At 48.6% G+C, this 22,586-nt stretch overlaps 1 protein-coding gene across 3 annotated transcripts in view; it reads left to right on the forward strand.

Annotated features, from left to right (window-relative positions):
• Positions 1 to 4,421: 4,421 nt before the first annotated feature.
• LOC142477032 (uncharacterized) overlaps positions 4,422 to 22,586 on the forward strand; it is a 43,090-nt gene continuing 24,925 nt past the window's right edge. Inside the window, exons 1-2 of one of the 3 annotated variants that reach the window (XM_075582102.1) lie at positions 4,422 to 4,610; positions 16,668 to 17,681. In XM_075582102.1, the coding sequence (XP_075438217.1) occupies positions 17,258 to 17,681 (424 nt within the window). In that variant the 5' untranslated portion in view covers positions 4,422 to 4,610; positions 16,668 to 17,257. Of the gene's footprint in view, positions 4,611 to 8,723; positions 8,835 to 14,587; positions 14,676 to 16,667; positions 17,682 to 22,586 lie in introns of those variants that run through there. The other 2 variants (XM_075582104.1, XM_075582103.1) reach the window with 2 other exon arrangements.

Raw genomic sequence — 22,586 nt, forward strand, 5'->3', positions numbered from 1 at the left:
TTGTGTAACAGTTACAAGATAATATATTATTTATAGGCGTATGTAACAGTTACAGATAATATATGTTATAGGCGTATGTAACAGTTACAGATAATATATATTATAGGCGTATGTAACAGTTACAGATAATATATATTATAGGCGTATGTAACAGTTACAGATAATATATATTATAGGCGTATGTAACAGTTACAGATAATATATATTATAGGCGTATGTAACAGTTACAGATAATATATATTATAGGCGTATGTAACAGTTACAGATAATATATATTATAGGCGTATGTAACAGTTACAGATAATATATATTATAGGCGTATGTAACAGTTACAGATAATATATGTTATAGGCGTATGTAACAGTTACAGATAATATATATTATAGGCGTAGTGTAACAGTTACAGATAATATATATTATAGGCGTATGTAACAGTTACAGATAATATATATTATAGGCGTATGTAACAGTTACAGATAATATATATTATAGGCGTATGTAACAGTTACAGATAATATATATTATAGGCGTATGTAACAGTTACAGATAATATATAATTATAGGCGTATGTAACAGTTACAGATAATATATATTATAGGCGTATGTAACAGTTACAGATAATATATATTATAGGCGTATGTAACAGTTACAGATAATATATATTATAGGCGTATGTAACAGTTACAGAGTAATATATTTATAGGCGTATGTAACAGTTACAGATAATATATGTTATAGGCGTATGTAACAGTACAGAAAACGTATACTATTTATAGGCGTAGTGTAACAGTTACAGATAATATATGTTATAGGCGTATGTAACAGTTACAGGTAATATATATTATAGGCGTATGTAACAGTTACAGATAATATATGTTATAGGCGTATGTAACAGTTACAGATAATATATGTTATAGGCGTGTGTAACAGTTACAGATAATATATGTTATAGGCGTATGTAACAGTTACAGATAATATATATTATAGGCGTGTGTAACAGTTACAGATAATATATGTTATAGGCGTATGTAACAGTTACAGATAATATATATTATAGGCGTGTGTAACAGTTACAGATAATATATGTTATAGGCGTGTGTAACAGTTACAGATAATATATATTATAGGCGTATGTAACAGTTACAGATAATATATATTATAGGCTGTGTGTAACAGTTACAGATAATATATGTTATAGGCGTATGTAACAGTTACAGATAATATATATTATAGGCGTATGTAACAGTTACAGATAATATATATTATAGGCGTATGTAACAGTTACATATAATATATATTATAGGCGTATGTAACAGTTACAGATAATATATATTATAGGCGTATGTAACAGTTACAGATAATATATGTTATAGGCGTATGTAACAGTTACAGATAATATATATTATAGGCGTATGTAACAGTTACAGATAATATATGTTATAGGCGTATGTAAACAGTTACAGGTAATATATATTATAGGCGTATGTAACAGTTACAGATAATATATGTTATAGGCGTATGTAACAGTTACAGATAATATATGTTATAGGCGTGTGTAACAGTTACAGATAATATATGTTATAGGCGTATGTAACAGTTACAGATAATATATATTATAGGCGTGTGTAACAGTTACAGATAATATATGTTATAGGCGTATGTAACAGTTACAGATAATATATATTATAGGCGTGTGTAACAGTTACAGATAATATATGTTATAGGCGTATGTAACAGTTACAGATAATATATATTATAGGCGTATGTAACAGTTACAGATAATATATATTATAGGCGTGTGTAACAGTTACAGATAATATATGTTATAGGCGTATGTAACAGTTACAGATAATATATATTATAGGCGTATGTAACAGTTACAGATAATATATATTATAGGCGTATGTAACAGTTACATATAATATATATTATAGGCGTATGTAACAGTTACAGATAATATATATTATAGGCGTGTGTAACAGTTACAGATAATATATGTTATAGGCGTATGTAACAGTTACAGATAATATATATTATAGGCGTATGTAACAGTTACAGATAATATATATTATAGGCGTGTGTAAACAGTTACAGATAATATATATTATAGGCGTATGTAACAGTTACAGACCAGATTACAATGTGAGACACTTTTAGTTATGAAAGAGCTTAGCCTGGCGGCGGGCTGTGAGAGTCTCCGGTAGACTGTCCCAGTTGTGGGGTGCACGGTTATCTATCTATCTACAGCAGGGCCCCGGGTATACGGCGGGTTCCGTTCCAGAGGCCGGCCGTATAGTGCGAATCGCCGGAAAGCGTTCTGCAAACGTGCGACCTGCGGTCTGCGCATGCGCTCCGGGCGCACCCGCCCGTTCTGCGCTTGCACGATTTTAAATTCAACATGGCGGTCCCCTTCTCGGTGCCGCTGTATCAGCGGATCGCCGAAAAGCGGAGCGCCGAGAAGCGGGGCCCTGCTGTATCTATCTATCTATCTATCTATCTATCTATCTATCTATCTATATATGTGTATCTATCTATCTATCTATCTATCTATCTATCTATCTATCTATCTATCTATCTATCTATCTATCTGTCTATGTGTATCTATCTATCTGTCTATGTGTATCTATCTGTCTATATGTCTATCTAATCTATCTATCTATCTATCTATCTATCTATCTATCTATCTATCTATCTATCTATCTATCTATCTATCTATCTATGTGTATCTATCTGTCTATCTATCTATGTGTATCTATCTGTCTATCTATCTATGTGTATCTATCTATCTATCTGTCTATGTGTATCTGTCTGTCTCTCTGTCTATCTATCTATCTATCTATCTATCTATCTATCTATCTATCTATCTATCTATCTATCTATCTATCTATCTATCTATCTATCTATCTATCTATCTATCTATCTATGTGTATCTATCTGTCTATCTATCTATGTGTATCTATCTGTCTATCTATCTATGTGTATCTATCTGTCTATCTATCTATGTGTATCTATCTGTCTATCTATCTATGTGTATCTATCTGTCTATCTGAGTATCTATCTATTTGTGTATAATATTTCCTTTATCTGGTTATTTGTGTCTATTTCATACCTGCATTGTGCTGCGCTGCATTGTGCTGCATTGTGCTGCGCTGCATTGTGCTGCGCTGCATTGTGCTGCATTGTGCTGCGCTGCATTGTGCTGCATTGTGCTGCGCTGCATTGTGCTGCATTGTGCTGCATTGTGCTGCGCTGCATTGTGCTGCGCTGCATTGTGCTGCGCTGCATTGTGCTGCATTGTGCTGCGCTGCATTGTGCTGCATTGTGCTGCATTGTGCTGCGCTGCATTGTGCTGCATTGTGCTGCGCTGCACTGTGCTGCATTGTGCTGCGCTGCACTGTGCTGCATTGTGCTGCGCTGCATTGTGCTGCATTGTGCTGCGCTGCATTGTGCTGCATTGTGCTGCGCTGCATTGTGCTGCATTGTGCTGCATTGTGCTGCGCTGCATTGTGCTGCATTGTGCTGCATTGTGCTGCGCTGCATTGTGCTGCGCTGCAGTATATGTTGGAGCCCTATGAATACATGACAGTAAAAATAGTGCTGCATTATAAGCCACAACTGAGTATGACGAGTGAAGTCAGCAGAGACCCGCGAGCTGTTTGGTACCCCAGGGGCACCCCAAATACCCGCACCTGCTGCTGTTCCAGTTCTGTTCTGGGGACACGGGGCTACTTAGACAAAAGTTGCATTTCCCCCCCATTAACCCCTTCACTACTACAGGGGCCTGGAGCACACTCGCTCTCTCTCCTCTCCTCCCCGATATCTCTCTACCCCCCCTTCTCCATCTCTCCGTTTTCTCACTCCCTTCTTGCACGTCCCATCTTATTTATAGAGCGCCGAGCATGTACGCGGCACTGTACAGCATGACAACACACCATGTGCATTACAAACAATGGGATAAGGGCGACAGGTAAATGGCAACACAAGTCTAGAGGAGACGCTGCCCCCAAGAGCTTACAATCTAAGCGTTCCCCCTCTTTCACACTACTCCGGGTCGTTCCCTCCGCCTGCTCCCGACGCCCTGTCCTAGAGGTGCTTGTCCTAGAGGTGCGCAGGCTTGTTTTCACTAACGTCTTCTTCAAGTTTCACTTTGTGCTACCCACTGCGCGATGACCTCAGATCACACAACTCCTGCAGTGCCCAAATGTGCTTGGAGAATTGCAACGTCTCTCCTCTCCCTCTCCTTCTTCTACTTTCTCGTTCCCTCCCTCTCTCGCTCCACTTTCTCTCCATAACATCTCCCTCCATCTCTGACCCCATCTCTCTCTCTCACCCCTCCCTCTATCCCTTTATACCCTTCTCTATCCTCACCCCCCCTTCCCTCTCCCCTCCCTGTACCTTTCTTCCTCCCCCTTGTCCCAACCTCTTTTCCTGTTAGACAGAACACACACCCCAGTCCCTAATACTTGCATCTGCCCGTCTCTCCTGCAGGGCGCCCCGTCGGGGGGGATATACTGCGAGATAGCCGTGCGCAACACTGCGAGATAGCCTTGCGTCACAGCGACCCCCCGGGTGGGAGAAAAGAGAGCAGCGCGAGGAGCAACGGAGCAGAGGTAACCCCCAAATATCTCCACGTCTCCCCATAAACTCGCTGACCCCGAGGCAGCTCTCCTCTGGCTTCAAAGGGGTTAAGCCAGGGGCAAGTAACCTCTAGGACTACAGGTCATAGCTCAAAACCCCCATCAGCCTTTGTATGTATGTATGTGTGTGTATGTATGTGTGTATGTATGTGTGTGTGTGTGTATGTGTGTATGTATGTATGTGTGTATGTATGTGTGTGTGTATGTATGTAAGTTATGTATGTAATGTATGTATGTAATGTATGTATGTATGTATGTAATGTAATGTATGTAATGTATGTATGTACTGTATGTAAGTAATGTATGTGTGTATGTATGTGTGTATGTATGTAATGTATGTATGTAATGTATGTAATGTATGTATGTAAGTAATGTATGTGTGTGTGTATGTATGTGTGTATGTATGTATGTATGTATGTATGTGTGTGTATGTATGTATGTGTGTATGTATGTATGTGTGTATGTATGTGTGTGTGTGTGTGTGTGTATGTATGTAATGTATGTAATGTATGTATGTAAGTAATGTATGTGTGTGTGTATGTATGTGTGTATGTATGTATGTATGTATGTATGTATGTGTGTGTATGTATGTATGTGTGTATGTATGTATGTGTGTATGTATGTGTGTGTGTGTGTGTGTGTATGTATGTAATGTATGTATGTAATGAATGTATGTAAGTAATGTATGTGTGTATGTATGTAATGTATGTATGTAATGTATGTAATGTATGTATGTAAGTAATGTATGTGTGTATGTATGTAATGTATGTATGTAATGTATGTAATGTATGTATGTAATGTATGTGTGTATGTATGTAATGTATGTAAGTAATGTATGTGTGTGTATGTATGTAAGTAATGTATGTATGTAAGTAATGTATGTGTGTGTATGTATATATGTATGTATGTCTTTATTTATATAGCGCCATTAATGTGCATAGCGCTTCACAGCAGCAGCATTTTCTAATACCCCTCGTGCAGTACTAAAAAATACTCCCTACCCGATACTCTGAGTGTTATATAGGTTTCAAAAATGGAAATACACCGTGTAAGGCTTGTGACGGATAATAGCGCCCCGTCCCGTCCTGTCCCGTCCCGTCCCGCTTTGCGGATAATCCCACCTTTTGCGCCCTTCAGTAATGCCGGGCGCCTGTCATTCTTTTAACCCTTGTGTTGCTGGAGAGACGGGAGTTGCTAAGAACACACGTTTTGCACTTCGGTGCACTTTCTGCAGCAGTTCCCCCTGCGGCGAGCTGTCCCTGATGAGGCTCCGGTTCTCTCCCCTGCGGCGAGCTGTCCCTGATGGGGCTCTGGCTCTCTCCCCCTGCGGCGAGCTGTCCCTGATAGGGCTCCGGCTCTCTCCCCCTGCGGCGAGCTGTCCCTGATGGGGCTCCGGCTCTCTCCCCTGCGGCGAGCTGTCCCTGATGGGGCTCCGGCTCTCTCCCCCTGCGGCGAGCTGTCCCTGATGAGGCTCCGGCTCTCTCCCCTGTGGCGAGCTGTCCCTGATAGGGCTCCGGCTCTCTCCCCTGCGGCGAGCTGTCCCTGATAGGGCTCCGGCTCTCTCCCCTGCGGTGAGCTGTCCCTGATAGGGCTCCGGCTCTCTCCCCCTGCGGCGAGCTGTCCCTGATGGGGCTCCGGCTCTCTCCCCTGCGGCGAGCTGTCCCTGATGAGGCTCCGGCTCTCTCCCCTGCAGCGAGCTGTCCCTGATGGGGCTCCGGCTCTCTCCCCTGCGGCGAGCTGTCCCTGATGGGGCTCCGGCTCTCTCCCCCTGCAGCGAGCTGTCCCTGATGAGGCTCCGGCTCTCTCCCCTGCGGCGAGTTGTCCCTGATGGGGCTCCGGCTCTCTCCCCTGCGGCGAGCTGTCCCTGATGGGGCTCCGGCTCTCTCCCCTGTGGCGAGCTGTCCCTGATGGGGCTCTGGCTCTCTCCCCCTGCGGCGAGCTGTCCCTGATAGGGCTCCGGCTCTCTCCCCTGCGGCGAGCTGTCCCTGATGGGGCTCCGGCTCTCTCCCCTGCGGCGAGCTGTCCCTGATGGGGCTCTGGCTCTCTCCCCTGCGGCGAGCTGTCCCTGATGGGGCTCCGGCTCTCTCCCTTGCGGCGAGCTGTCCCTGATGAGGCTCTGGCTCTCTCCCCTGCGGCAAGCTGTCCCTGATGGGGCTCCGGCTCTCTCCCCTGCGGCGAGCTGTCCCTGATGGGGCTCCGGCTCTCTCCCCCTGCGGCGAGCTGTCCCTGATGAGGCTCCGGCTCTCTCCCCTGCGGCGAGCTGTCCCTGATGGGGCTCCGGCTCTCTCCCCTGCGGCGAGCTGTCCCTGATGGGGCTCCGGCTCTCTCCCCTGAGACGAGCTGTCCCTGATGGGGCTCCGGCTCTCTCCCCTGCGGCGAGCTGTCCCTGATGGGGCTCCGGCTCTCTCCCCCTGCGGCGAGCTGTCCCTGATGAGGCTCCGGCTCTCTCCCCCTGCGGCGAGCTGTCCCTGATGGGGCTCCGGCTCTCTCCCCTGCGGCGAGCTGTCCCTGATGGGGCTCCGGCTCTCTCCCCTGCGGCGAGCTGTCCCTGATGGGGCTCCGGCTCTCTCCCCTGCGGCGAGCTGTCCCTGATGGGGCTCCGGCTCTCTCCCCTGCGGCGAGCTGTCCCTGATGGGGCTCCGGCTCTCTCCCCTGCGGCGAGCTGTCCCTGATGGGGCTCCGGCTCTCTCCCCTGCGGCGAGCTGTCCCTGATGGGGCTCCAGCTCTCGCACGTTAGAACAGAGCAGATCTGTGTGTTTATACGCGTCACAATGTTCCTTGGAATGAAAGGTTTGCAGATATATTTTTCCTTCGGCTTTGCCCACTCCATTCCTGCTTTCTTAGCTCTCTCTCTCTCTCTCTCTTTTCTCACTTTCTGTCTCTCTCAATCATTTCTTTCTTTCTCTCTCTCTCTCCCTGTTTTTCTCAATCATTTCTCTCTCGTCTCTTTCTTTTTCTCCCTTTCTCTCCCCCCCACCTCTCTCTTTCTCTCTCTCCCTTTGTTTCTCTCTCTCCCACCTCTCTTTCTCTCTCATCTCTCTCTTTCCCACCTCTCTCTTTCCCTTTATGTTTCTCTCTCTCTCGCACCTCTCTCTTTCTCTCCCTTTATGTTTCTCTCTGCATTCTTTCTTTCTTCTCTCTACTCTCCTTCCTTACTTCTCACTTTCTGCTCTCAAGGGTTTCTCTCACCCCTCTAACCCTTTCTGTGCCCCCTCCCTTCTCCCCTCCTCATATCTACAGTACATCTCTATTGCTTCTCCTTCTTTCTCCTCTCTCTTCCCACATCACGCCCCATGGCTCTCTCCCTAAATTCTGTCCCTGTACCCTCTCTCTCTCTTTCTTACTCTCTCTCTCTCTTTTCTCCATTTCTATCTCCCTCTCTCTATCTCTCTCTCTCCCCCTCCTTCTCTATTCCCTTTTTTCTCTCATTCTCTCTCTTTATTCTTTCTCTGCCTCTCTTTTTCACTCTCACTCCCTCCTCTCTCTCTTTCTATCTCTTTCTTTCTCACCCTCTCCCTCTCTTCCCCATGTTCTCCCTCATTCTCTCTCCCCCTCCTTCTACCTCTCTCCCTTGTTTTCTCCCCTCTTTCTCTCTCCCCCACATTCTCCCTCCTTCTGTCTCTCTCGCCTTCTCTCTCCCCCTACTATTTCTCCCTCTCTATCTTTCTCACTCTGTCCCCCACTATTTCCCCCTCCTCTCTCCCTCCTGCTCTCTCTCCTTCTCTCCCTCTTTCTCTCCCTCCTTCTCTCCCTCCTTCTCTCCCTCCTTCTCTCACTCCCTCTATTTCCCACTCTCCCTCCCCCCCACTATTTCCCTCTCCTCTCTCCCTCTTTCTCTCCCTCCTTCTCTCCCTCTTTGTTTCCCTCCTTCTCTCCCTCCTCTCCCTCCCTCTATTTCCTACTCTCTCTCCCCCCACTATTTCCCTCTCCTCTCTCCCTCCTTCTCTCCCTCCTTCTCTCCCTCCTTCTCTCCCTCTTTCTCCCCCTCTTGCTCTCCCTCTTTCTCTCCCTCCTTCTCTCCCTCCTTCTCTCCCTCTTTCTCTCCCTCCTTCTCTCACTCCCTCTGTTTCCCACTCCCTCACCCCCCCACCCCCCCACCACCACTATTTCTCCCTCGTCTCTCTCCTTCTCTCCCTCTCTTTCTATCCTGTTTTCCTTTGGAAATGAAGGGAGGATCTCCTGAATTTAGCCAAGGAAGTAAGAGAAACCGCTGATTGTGTCACATTTAGCTCAGCCTCAAGTCTAAAATTGATACTAAAAGCAGAGGCGGCGAGGAGGGAGGGATGGAGGGACCGAGGCGGCGAGGAGGGAGGGATGGAGGGACCGAGGCGGCGAGGATGGAGGGATGGAGGGGCCGAGGCGGCGAGGAGAGAGGGGTGGAGGGAACGAGGCGGCGAGGAGGGAGGGATGGAGGGACCGAGGCGGCGAGGAGGGAGGGGTGAAGGGACCGAGGCGGCGAGGAGGGAGGGATGGAGTGACCGAGGCGGCGAGGAGGGAGGGATGGAGGGACCGAGGCGGCGAGGAGGGAGGGATGGAGGGGCCGAGGCGGCGAGGAGGGAGGGATGGAGGGGCCGAGGCGGCGAGGAGGGAGGGATGGAGGGACCGAGGCGGCGAGGAGGGAGGGATGGAGGGACCGAGGCGGCGAGGAGGGAGGGATGGAGGGACCGAGGCGGCGAGGAGGGAGGGATGGAGGGACCGAGGCGGCGAGGAGGGATGGATGGAGGGACCGAGGCGGCGAGGAGGGAGGGATGGAGGGACCGAGACGGCGAGGAGGGAGGGATGGAGGGACCGAGGCGGCGAGGAGGGAGGGATGGAGGGACCGAGGCGGCGAGGGGGGAGGGATGGAGGGACCGAGGCGGCGAGGAGGGAGGGATGGAGGGGCCGAGGCGGCGAGGAGGGAGGGATGGAGGGATCGAGGCGAGGAGGGAGGGATGGAGGGACCGAGGCGGCGAGGAGGGAGGGATGGAGGGATGAAGGGACCGAGGCGGCGAGGAGGGAGGGATGGAGGGACCGAGGCGGCAAGGAGGGAGGGATGGAGGGACCGAGGAGGGAGGGATGGAGGGACCGAGGCGGCGAGGAGGGAGGGATGGAGGGACCGAGGCGGCGAGGAGGGAGGGATGGAGGGACCGAGGCGGCGAGGAGGGAGGGATGGAGGGACCGAGGAGGGAGGGATGGAGGGACCGAGGCGGCGAGGAGGGAGGGATGGAGGGACCGAGACGGCGAGGAGGGAGGGATGGAGGGACCGAGGCGGCGAGGAGGGAGGGATGGAGGGACCGAGGCGGCGAGGAGGGAGGCATGGAGGGACCGAGGCGGCGAGGAGGGAGGGATGGAGGGACGGAGGCGGCGAGGAGGGAGGGATGGAGGGACCGAGGCGGCGAGGAGGGAGGGATGGAGGGGCCGAGGCGGCGAGGAGGGAGGGATGGAGGGACCGAGGCGGCGAGGAGGGAGGGATGGAGGGACCGAGGCGGCGAGGAGGGAGGGATGGAAGGACCGAGGAGGCGAGGAGGGAGGGATGGAGGGGCCGAGGCGGCGAGGAGGGAGGGATGGAGGGGCCGAGGCGGCGAGGAGGGAGGGATGGAGGGACCGAGGAGGCGAGGAGGGAGGGATGGAGGGGCCGAGGCGGCGAGGAGGGAGGGATGGAGGGACCGAGGCGGTGAGGAGGGAGGGGTGGAGGTACCGAGGCGGCGAGGAGGGAGGGATGGAGGGACCGAGGCGGCGAGGAGGGAGGGATGGAGGGGCCGAGGAGGGAGGGGTGGAGGGGCCGAGGAGGGAGGGGTGGAGGGACCGAGCACAATGCAGGGACAGAATGTTCACTACAGTCTCATTGCGGACGTTTGGCTCCCGGCGCTCTGCCGCAGAGATCATAAAACCCGCGTAACTGCCGCAAAGTGTGAGATAAACGGCCCCAGTCCCGGCTGTGATCCGGCTCCTTATAACACTACGCTGACCCTTCAGCTCCTCTAACCGCTCCAATAACCGCTGCCCAAAGCGCTCAGGGGCGGAAAGGGAGCGTCTTGTTGTCGCAGTGACGCAGCGTTTAATGGACGCGATTCGAAAGGCACAGGGACAATTCGCCTTTAGGCTTTTTACTACTTCGGTTTTTTTTTAGGGTTACGGGGTTAAGGTTAGGAATTAGGTGTTAGGAATAGGGTTAGGGGTTAAAGTTAGGAATATTAGGGTGTAGGGTTAGGGTTTAAGGTTAGGAATATTAGGGTGTAGGGGTTAGGAATAGGGTTAGGGGTTAAGGTTAGGAATATTAGGGTGTAGGGGTTAGGATTAGGGGTTAGGGTTAGGGGTTAAGGTTAGGAATATTAGGGTGTAGGGGCTAGGATTAGGTGTTAGGAATAGGGTTAGGGGTTAAGGTTAGGAATATTAGGGTGTAGGGGTTAGGATTAGGGGTTAGGAATATTAGGGTGTAGGGGTTAAGGTTAGGAATATTAGGGTGTAGGGGCTAGGATTAGGTGTTAGGAATAGGGTTAGGGGTTAAGGTTAGGAATATTAGGGTGTAGGGGTTAGGATTAGGGGTTAGGAATAGGGTTAGGGGTTAAGGTTAGGAATATTAGGGTGTAGGGGTTAGGATTAGGTGTTAGGAATAGAGTAAGGGTTTAAGGTTAGGAATATTAGGGTGTAGGGGGTTAGGATTAAGGGTTAAAGTTAGGAATATTAGGGTGTAGTGGTTAGGATTAGGGGTTAGGAATAGGGTTAGGGGTTAAGGTTAGGAATATTAGGGTGTAGGGGTTAGGATTAGGTGTTAGGAATAGGGTTAGGGGTTAAGGTTAGGAATATTAGGGTGTAGGGGTTAGGATTAGGGGTTAGGAATAGGGTTAGGGGTTAAGGTTAGGAATATTAGGGTGTAGGGGGTTCGGATTAAGGGTTAAAATTGGGAATATTAGGGTGTAGGGGTTAAGGTCGTATGTTGCCGTTATCGGCATTACCCAAAATGGCCCGGAATCCCCAGACTCCCAGGAACATCTCCAATGGCCAAATGGCCGCGGCTTACTGTCCTAGAACCCGATTTGAACCAGTTTTGGGCGCAATGCTTCAGGATTTGATGCACGCGGTTATGATATGTAATATAGTACGGCTCCTCAGCTAGTTTCCCACCAGGGCCAGATCAGCAATAATGTCCCCGTGGGACAGACGTCAGAGCACTTTGTTTGTAACTTTGGGTACATTTAGAATGATTATACGGCTAACACTTACATGGTGACCAACACTGCACTGGATGAATGTTCCCCAATGAGTGAGACTGCCTTCCAGTGAGTGAGACTGCCTTCCAGTGAGTGAGGATGCCTTCCAATGAGTGACACTGACTTCCAATGAGTGAGGATGCCTTCCAGTGAGTGAGGATGCCTTCCAGTAAGGGAGACTGCCTTCCAATGAGTGAGACTGCCTTCCAATTAGTGAGGATGCCTTCCAGTGGGTGAGACTGACTTCCAATGAGTGAGTATGCCTTCCAGTGTGTGAGACTACCTTCCAATGAGTGAGGATGCCTTCAAGTAAGAGAGACTGCCTTCCAATTAGTGAGACTGCCTTCCAGTGAGTGAGACTACCTTCCAATGAGTGAGGATGCCTTCCAGTGAGTGAGGATGCCATCCAGTGAGTGAGGATGCCTTGAAATGAGTGAGGATGCCTTCTAGTGAGTGAGGATGCCTTCCAGTGAGTGGGACTACCTTCCAATGAGCGAGACTGCCTTCCAATGAGCGAGACTGCCTTCCCATGAGTGAGACTGCCTTCCAATGAGTGAGACTGCCTACCAATGAGTGAGACTGCCTTCCAATGAGTGAGACTACCTTCCAATGAGCGAGTCTTCCGATAAGTTAGACAACCTTCCAGTGAGTTATATTGTCTTTCATTTATTGAGGCTGCTGTCCAATGAGTGAGACTGTCTTCAAATAAGTGACACTGTCTTCCAATGAGTGAGACTGCCTTCCAGTGAATTAAACTGCCTTCCAATGAGTGAGACTGCCTTCAACAAATAAGACTGTTTTCCAACAAGTTGGACTGTCTTCCAATAAGTGAGACTGTCTGCCATTGAGTGAGATTGTTTCCCATTGAGTGAGACTGTCTTTAATGAATGAGACTGTCTTCCAGTGAGTGAGACTGTTTGGTATAAGAAAGTAAGACCTGAAAACCAGTCACAGAGCCCTGGGGATCGCTGGCAGGGTTGGGTTAATGTGTGAGTGTGAGGGAGGAAGGGACTCAGCCTGTATTGAGTCTCTGAAGCTTTTCACAGGGGGAGAAGGGTCTTTGGCTGCAGGAAAAGCCGTGTAAACATCCCCCGGCCTCTCCCCTTCTCTGTTTAGAGGCACGAGAGATGGGAAACAATAAGGGTTATGTGGGGAGGGAGAGAAGACAAGGAATACGTCTTATAATGGGGGGGGGGGGCTGGAAGTGTCAGAATGCAATGAGGAGAGAGAGAGGGAGAGGGAGAGAGAGGAGGAGGGAGAGAGGAGGAAGGAGAGAGAGGAGGAAGGATAGAGAGGAAGAAGGAGAGAGGAGGAGGGAGAGAGGAGGAAGGAGAGACTGAGTGAAAGAGAAAAGAGAGAGACTGCAATTAGAGAAAAGATGTAGTCACAGTAAAAGAGTGGAGAGGGCGACTACATATCCCAGAATGCATTGAGGAGAGATAGAGGACTTCAAGGGCCTGTGTAATACATCACTAACATATGTTACGCATGTTAAATTGGGGGCTTAGAGAGAGGAGGGGGTAGATTTAGGCAATGAAAGGGGGGGTCCTTCCTCCCAGGGGCAAAGTGTACGAATGGCAGTGACATGTTTAAGGGGTCAGTCCCTCCCAGGGGCAAAGTGTACGAATGGCAGTGACATGTTTAAGGGGTCAGTCCCTCCCAGGAGAAAAGTGTACTAATGGCAGTGACATGGTTAAAGGGTCAGTCCCTCCTAGGGGCAAAGTGTACTAATGGCAGTGACATGGTTAAGGGGTCAGTCCCTCCTAGGGGCAAAGTGTACTAATGGCAGTGACATGGTTAAGGGGTCAGTCCCTCCTAGGGGCAAAGTGTACTAATGGCAGTGACATGGTTAAGGGGTCAGTCCCTCCTAGGGGCAAAGTGTACTAATGGCAGTGACATGGTTAAGGGGTCAGTCCCTCCTAGGGGCAAAGTGTACTAATGGCAGTGACATGTTTAGGGGGTGAGACACGGGTGATTGATGCCTTTTTACCTAAATTTGTCACCTAAAAGTATTTTAAATAATTTCTAAAGTTATTTTGTGGACCCAGTGAGCTGAGACTTGGGGGAGGGGGACTGCTCCCCTCTATCTGATATCTGTGTGTGATCAACAAGACTTTGCTCTTCCCCTCCCCTTATCTTTTTTGGCTCTCTGACTTGATTGATATACACCCCCCCTCCTCAGTAGCCCCTGTAGAAATGCAATGTGTATTTGATTTCTAACTAATTAAAGTAAGCCACAGCTTTTCTTTTATCGCGGTTAGTTTTGTCGAAGGAAGCCAATGGAAACGTTTGCAAAAGGTTGAGGTTTTTTTTGGCTGGTTATGTGGGATTGTGCCTTGAAATGCCGGCACAAATAGAAAACAGAACGCCGACGTGAATTCCAAACAAAATCAGTTGTCCAGGTTGGGCATGGTGCGGGGGAGAGGGGTAACATGCTGACAGGTTTATCGGACTATATACTATGTTTCTTTTCATGGGAGGAACCGGCAGTAGAGAGGTCACGGAGTGGAAACGGAGGAGAAAGTGAACACAAAAATAAGTGAAAGGGAGTTACCCCCTATATCAGGGAATGGGGGGGGGTGCGTAACAGTAAGGTATGATTTATCTAACATAGAGTTATTCCCCTCTCCTCTCCCCCCTCGAGTTACCCTGGATGGGGTAACCCTGAGACATAATTAATGTTGCGTTATCGGAACGTGGGTATCTATGTGGATCCGTGTTAATCTCTGGGAACATCACTTCCGCTGCGGTTCTAGGTAACGTCCCGTTATGAGTCCGGATCTAACGGAGCTCGGTGGATTTGGCCCATAAAGGACAAGAGACCAGAAGAATATGGCAGCCGATAGGGGTAGGATGACTACATTTGTCCCGGCTTGCAGTCGCGAGCGCTGACTGCGCATGCATGAACGGCGATCGTCACATGCTGACCACGCAAGCACATGTGCGGCCAGCGCCGATAGAAAACCAGGACAGTGGCCCAAAAAACGTGACTGTCCCGGGATGTCTGATCACCCTGGTAGGGGGGACAGCTGTTCCAGGCCGGGCAGGGGAAAGGGTCCAGTCGAATGTCCTCGCTCACTTTGGGCTCTCTATAACTCCTCCTATTACCCCATATAACCGCTCCCTATAACTCCTCCTATTAACCCATATAGCCGCTCCCTATAACTCCTCCTATTAACCCATATACCCGCTCCCTATAACTCCTCCTATTACCTCATATAACCTCTCCCTATAACACCTCCTATTACCCCATATAACCTCTCCCTATAACTCCTCCTATTACCTCTCCCTATAACTCCTCCTATTACCCCATTTAACCTCTCCCTATAACTCCTCCTATTACCCCATATAACCTCTCCCTATACCTGCTCCTATTACCCCATATAACCGCTCCCTATAACTCCTCCTATTACCCCATATAACCACTCCATGTAACTCCTCCTATTACCCCATATAACCGCTCCCTATAACTCCTCCTATTACCCCATATAACCGTTCCCTATAACTCCTCCTATTGCCCCATATAACCGCTCCCTATAACTCCTATTACCCCATATAACCGCTCCCTATAACTCCTATTACCCCATATAACCGCTCCATGTAACTCCTCCTATTACCCCATATAACCGCTCCCTATAACTCCTCCTATTACCCCATATAACCGTTCCCTATAACTCCTCCTATTGCCCCATATAACCGCTCCCTATAACTCCTATTACCCCATATAACCGCTCCCTATAACTCCTATTACCCCATATAACCGCTCCCTATAACTCCTCCTATTACCCCATATAAGCACTCCCTATAACTCCTCCTATTACCCCATATAACCGCTCCCTATAACTCCTATTACCGCATATAACCGCTCCCTATAACTCCTCCTATTACCCCATATAACCGCTCCCTGTAACTCCTCTTGGCACCAGGTTTGAGGCGCCTCGGGTTTATTGCAATAAATCACCCTAGGGCAGGATACATGGGGTGTGTGGATTCTTAGTGGGTGAGATCATTAATTGGTAACCTAACCTATGTGGTGGGTCATGACTATTAAAGTTCAGGGCCAGCATGCCTGTGCAGTAGCTGATGTGGAATTCCATGTGATAAGTTGGTGTTTACTCGCCAGCTGATAAGAAAGCAGCGTGTGGATTTAGGAAGGTTGCAGGGGGAAGGGCTGGGGACGGATTTAGGGAAGTGAGAGCTCACACAGGTTTATTTAGCAAAAAATAGATATCAGTGATGTGATAAACCAACCATTCTCTGTTAGACTGACCAATCGGAATGCTTCATTTGCCATAAAACTGACCAGCAGAATGCTCCATTCTCTCTTAGACTGACCAATCAGAATGCTCCATTCTCTCTTAGACTGACCAATCAGAATGCTCCATTCTCTATTAGACTGACCAATCAGAATGCTTAATTTGCTGTTTGCCTGAGCAATCAAAATGATCCATCCGGTGTTAGGCTGACCAATCAGCATGCTCCGGATTCAGCACAGCACCCAGACCCAATTCTCTGGCCGCTGGAGCTGACACAAGTTGGAAACTCTTAGAAATGGGGTTCCGGGGGGGGGGGAGGGGGGGCAGTGAAGAGGTTAATGTGTCACACCCTCCCTCACAGACAGGATGTTCTTTTAATGGGGCCCTGATTACAGCGGCTGTGAGAAAGAGCTCCAGAGGTGGTAGAGATGTATGGCGCAGAAAGAAGGCAGCTTGGGGCAGGAGAGAAGCAGGAGTAGAGGTGGAGATACAAGGCTGAGATATAAAGAGGTTTAGAGGACTGTGGAACCTTGAAAAGGGAGGAATGCAGAATGGTCCAACATGTCCCCTTTTCTGTATTGTAGGTTCCCGTCTGGGCAGGAAGCTGTGGTCCGGCAGGTCTTCTCCTGCTCCTCTTCAGTGTCTGCAGAGGCCACGCACAGGCTGATTTAGGAGGGCACATCCCTGTGACAGCTCGAAGGCTATTATACACCAAGCCATGGATCCTCGCTGAGCTGGTCCACAGACAAAACGTGATCCTGAGCTGGCAGTGTAATGTAGAAGCCCCTAGCTTGTCCAGTAGCCACAAGATCTCCAAGCCGTAGGCACACAGCTTTCTCAAAACCAACCTCAGAAGCCACGGTCATCAAGAATTACATAGATGTGGCTTCCTAAAGATCTTAATGGTCCCTATTTCAAATGATCACATGTTCTACATGAACCATGAGCGGGAGATATAAGCAAACTGTAAGGTAACCAGGCTACAAAATAAGTGACTTGAAACTGTGGCTGGAGACCATAGCTTTGTGTGTGTAGAAGAAGCCAAAGATCCTTGAGAGAGACTTTAAGGCCACCTGGGGTCTGGTTGCGTAGAAGACAGTGATCCACACATAGGACTCCATGCCACGTGCTGCCGTGGCCTCCCTCTCCTGACTCACATCAAAGGCCAGGCAAAATGAGTCTGGGCAACCTTCCCGTGATCAAAACCCTGATGGCTCGCTCCAAACGTGGACACCGGGTGGAGCTTACCCCAGACATGATTAGCCCCCCGCTGGGGGACTTCCGCCACACCATGCATGTGGGCAGGAAGGGGGACGTTTTCGGAGATACCTCTTTCCTCAGCAACTACGGGGGCGAGCGAAGGCTCAACCGGGGGAACTACATCACCAGGAAACTGCGCCAGGCGGGGTGGATGTCATCCCAACAGCCATCCCTCAGAGGGAATATCGGGCGCCCCATAGCTTCCCCGCCTCCCATCTCCCCCATCATTAAGAATGCCATATCCCTGCCGCAGCTCAGCGTCCCCAACTGGGGCCACCTCCGGGGGCGTGTCAGAGAGAAAGCCCCGAACTGTGACCAAGAGACGCACAAGCCTTACGGTGAGTTTATAGGCCTGAGAAAGGACTGGGAAGGTGGGTGATATGAACGTAGACACAATGTAACAGAATCACGTTGCAGAAGTGTACGTCAAGACTCGGTAATCCTGTAAAGGTGCAGTCCCACATGTTATCCATTAAACGTGTGTGTGTGTATATATATATATATATATATATATATATATATATATATATATTGTGATGTCTGCATCATGTCGCAGACTTCACTCACAGAATCTGTTTTTTACTTCAGTTGGCCAGCCATTTTAAATCCCCGCATTTATTTTCAAACCCACAGTTTCCACTGCTCAGTGCCTTTTGGACTGCCCGCATTCTCCACCAATTGTGATGTCTGCATCACGTCACAGTATCTTAGGTCCCATATTACAGTAAGACAGGAAACTCTGTACTCCTTTACACAGGATATATTTACAGGGGATAAATAATACAATAACAGGCCCACCGTCCCTTTAAGGCAAATCAAATAATAAAATAAACATCTACTCCTTCATAGGAGACTGACTAAACATGTAGCTCCCACCCTCTCTAACGGGACCACCAGCTAAGCTGGTTATCAGCCCAAAACATGTACTAGTATAGATAAACAATATATACAGTCTTTAGGCACCGCAATATAGAAAAAAGTTCTTATCTGTTCTTTGGGAGCTCGGCCCCATGAGAGTCTAGGGTATTCCTCCCATGGCTCCAGGTAATTACCTCTGGACTCTGCAACAGCTTCAAGGTCCTGGACAGGACAACCCTGCTTCAGCACAGTCTCGTATCCTTCTTTCTTTCTGGGACTTACAACCCAGGCAGTCCCATAAGACTCCGCGACCACCGTCCAGCGAGCCTAGGGGACCGGGCTATCCAGCTTCACCTTGCTGGGGAGAAGTCTCTCTCCCTCTCTGGGGAAAGCAATCTCTCCCTGTGCGCAGGCCACTTCCTGACTTTTAAAACTCTTGTTCCTTCAGGAGTTCTGCTAATTGGCTCCAGCTGCAGTAAGCTCCTACAGATATATATATATATACATATATATATATATATATATATATATATATATATATATATACAACTGTATGCTCATCTGCATGTCTTAGATAGGTCTGCAACCCCGCCTTTCACCATTATCACCCAGCACACAGCACTTCCACTGCAGCAAGGGATTCTGGGGAATGACATGCAAATGAGCACACTGCCACTTTTTGCTTCAAAAACCATTCTTAACATGGTTCCCTATAGGCTTTTGCATATTTGCTTTGCTGTGGAGGGTTTTTGTCACTTTTTTTACTCACCATAACTTAACTCAGTATGGTAAACCCCATCCTTTAGCTTCTCTGCATACCCAGTTTACCAACCCCACACTGATGAGACCCATAAAGGTCGAAACAGCTGTCTGTGGGTGGGTTTTCTGGGTATGCACCTTAACCCTGGCTGTGCTCAAAGCTGTGACCATGCAGCAAGCTTAAGCCTATAGGGAACCATGTTAAAAATTGTTTTTGAAGCAAAAAGTGCCACTGTGTGCTCATTTGCATGTCATTCCCCAGAATCCCTTGCATCAGGTGTGGCTTCCTATTGGCCAACGTGACGCAGGAGCTTTAAACCTTTACGATATACCGGCGCCTCCTTTGGAGGTCTGTATCTCGGGAGGCAGGGGTTCCCCAGAGCGGAGATTAATGGGGATCAGCCTCGGAGACCCCCTGCTTCAATGCTATATTTACACAATTATAATAAAATCGCATCAATTGCTCTTCAAGGAAAAAAGGGAATTGAGAAAGGAACATCCTACTATAATTAGTATTAACACTCCTATATAAGTAATAACCCCACAGTAACACTACTATATAAGTAATAACCCAGAGTAACACTCCTACAGTATATAAGAAATAACCCAGAGTAACACTCCTATATAAGTAATAACCCCACAGTAACACTCCTATATAAGTAATAACCCCAGAGTAACACTCCTACAGTATATAAGTAATAACCCCACAGTAACACTCCTATATAAGTAATAACCCCAGAGTAACACTCCTACAGTATATAAGTAATAACCCCACAGTAACACTCCTATATAAGTAATAACCCCACAGTAACACTCCTATATAAGTAATAACCCAGAGTAACACTCCTACAGTATATAAGTAATAACCCCACAGTAACACTCCTATATAAGTAATAACCCGAGTAACACTCCTACAGTATATAAGTAATAACCCCACAGTAACACTCCTATATAAGTAATAACCCCACAGTAACACTCCTACAGTATATAAGTAATAACCCCACAGTAACACTCCTATATAAGTAATAACCCGAGTAACACTCCTTCCAGTATATAAGTAATAACCCCACAGTAACACTCCTATATAAGTAATAACCCGAGTAACACTCCTACAGTATATAAGTAATAACCCCACAGTAACACTACTATATAAGTAATAACCCGAGTAACACTCCTACAGTATATAAGTAATAACCCCACAGTAACACTCCTACAGTATATAAGTAATAACCCCACAGTAACACTCCTACAGTATATAAGCAACAACCCCAGAGTAACACTCCTACAGTATATACGTAATAATCCCAGAGTAACACTCATATACAGTATAATTAATAACCCCAGAGTAACACTCCTGCAGTATACAGGTAATAACACCCAGAGTAACACTCCTACAGTATATCCTACAGTATATAAGTAATAACCCCAGAGTATCAATCCTAGTCCTATATAAATAATAACCCCAGAGTAACAGCCCTGCAGTATATAAGTAATAATCCCAGAGTAACACTCCTACAGTATATAAGTAATAACCCCTGCATAACACTCCTATATAAGTAATAACCTGAGTAACATTCCTATTATTTACACGCCTAGTTTGCAGTTACTAAATAAATCTAAATACGGTTTGAATACAATGTAATATATACTGTATATCCCCCCGCACACACAGCAGTATTGGTACTTCTGTATATGTTTGTATGGTAGGTATGTGGGTTGACACAATTGAGTTTGTTACTATGAGCTGAGTAACGGGGCCCAAAGCCTTCTTCAGGATCAACTGTCCTGTTTACATTGGGGTACGGGCTCCCCCTGCTGGTAACACCTAGATTTGCTTCATTAGCTCCTGTAATAGAACCCAATGGAACCAGTCACAGTGTGGCTCCTAACGACAAGCAGCCGCTTATTGAGGATTGCTGGGAGGGGTGGGCTCACTGGGCCATCGTGTCACTCTGCGGAGTTAGGGGTCAGACCTGAGTTCCTTCTGTCCGTGTCACTGTGTCACCCTGCAGTCCCTTCTGTCCGTGTCACTGTGTCACCCTGCAGTCCCTTCTGTCCGTGTCACTGTGTCACCCTGCAGTCCCTTCTGTCCGTGTCACTGTGTCACCTTGCAGTCTCTTCTGTCCGTGTCACTGTGTCACCCTGCAGTCCCTTCTGTCCGTGTCACTGTTTCCGTGTCACTTTGTCACCCTGCAGTCCCTTCTGTCTGTGTCGCTGTGTCATCCTGCAGTCCCTTCTGTCTGTGTCACTGTGTCACCCTGCAGTCCCTTCATCCGTGTCACTGTGTCTCCCTGCAGTCCCTTCTGTCCTTGTCACTGTCACCCTACAGTCCCTTCTGTCCTTGTCACTGTGTCACCCTGCAGTCCCTTCTGTCCTTGTCACTGTGTCACCCTGCAGTCCCTTCTGTCCTTGTCACTGTGTCACCCTGCAGTCCCTTCTGTCCGTGTCATTGTGTCACCCTGCAGTCCCTTCTGTCCTTGTCACTGTGTCACCCTGCAGTCCCTTCTGTCCTTGTCACTGTGTCACCCTGCAGTCTCTTCTGTCCTTGTCACTGTGTCACCCTGCAGTCCCTTCTGTCCGTGTCACTGTGTCACTGTGTCACCCTGCAGTCTCTTCTGTCCGTGTCACTGTGTCACCCTGCAGTCTCTTCTGTCCTTGTCACTGTCACCCTACAGTCCCTTCTGTCCTTGTCACTGTGTCACCTGCAGTCCCTTCTGTCCTTGTCACTGTGTCACCCTGCAGTCCCTTCTGTCCTTGTCACTGTGTCACCCTGCAGTCCCTTCTGTCCGTGTCATTGTGTCACCCTGCAGTCCCTTCTGTCCTTGTCACGGTGTCACCCTGCAGTCCCTTCTGTCCTTGTCACTGTGTCACCCTGCAGTCCCTTCTGTCCTTGTCACTGTGTCACCCTGCAGTCCCTTCTGTCCTTGTCACTGTGTCACCCTGCAGTCTCTTCTGTCAGTGTCACTGTGTCACCCTGCAGTCTCTTCTGTCCGTGTCATTGTGTCACCCTGCAGGCCCTTCTGTCCTTGTCACTGTGTCACTGTGTCACCCTGCAGTCTCTTCTGTCCGTGTCACTGTGTCACCCTGCAGTCTCTTCTGTCCGTGTCACTGTGTCACCCTGCAATCCCTTCTGTCCGTGTCACTGTGCCACCCTGCAGTCCCTTCTGTCCGTGTCACTGTGTCACCCTGCAGTCCCTTCTGTTCGTGTCACTGTGTCACCCTTCAGTCCCTTCTGTCCGTGTCACTGTGTCACCCTGCAGTCCCTTCTGTCCGTGTCATTGTGTCACCCTGCAGTCCCTTCTGTCCTTGTCACTGTGTCACCCTGCAGTCCCTTCTGTCCTTGTCACTGTGTCACCCTGCAGTCCCTTCTGTCCTTGTCACTGTGTCACCCTGCAGTCCCTTCTGTCCTTGTCACTGTGTCACCCTGCAGTCCCTTCTGTCCTTGTCACTGTGTCACCCTGTAGTCCCTTCTGTCCTTGTCACTGTGTCACCCTGCAGTCCCTTCTGTCCTTGTCACTGTGTCACCCTGCAGTCTCTTCTGTCCGTGTCACTGTGTAACCCTGCAGTCTCTTCTGTCCGTGTCATTGTGTCACCCTGCAGGCCCTTCTGTCCTTGTCACTGTGCCA

This window comes from Ascaphus truei, unplaced genomic scaffold, assembly GCF_040206685.1.
Source record: "Ascaphus truei isolate aAscTru1 unplaced genomic scaffold, aAscTru1.hap1 HAP1_SCAFFOLD_1886, whole genome shotgun sequence".
Lineage (NCBI taxonomy): Eukaryota > Metazoa > Chordata > Amphibia > Anura > Ascaphidae > Ascaphus > Ascaphus truei.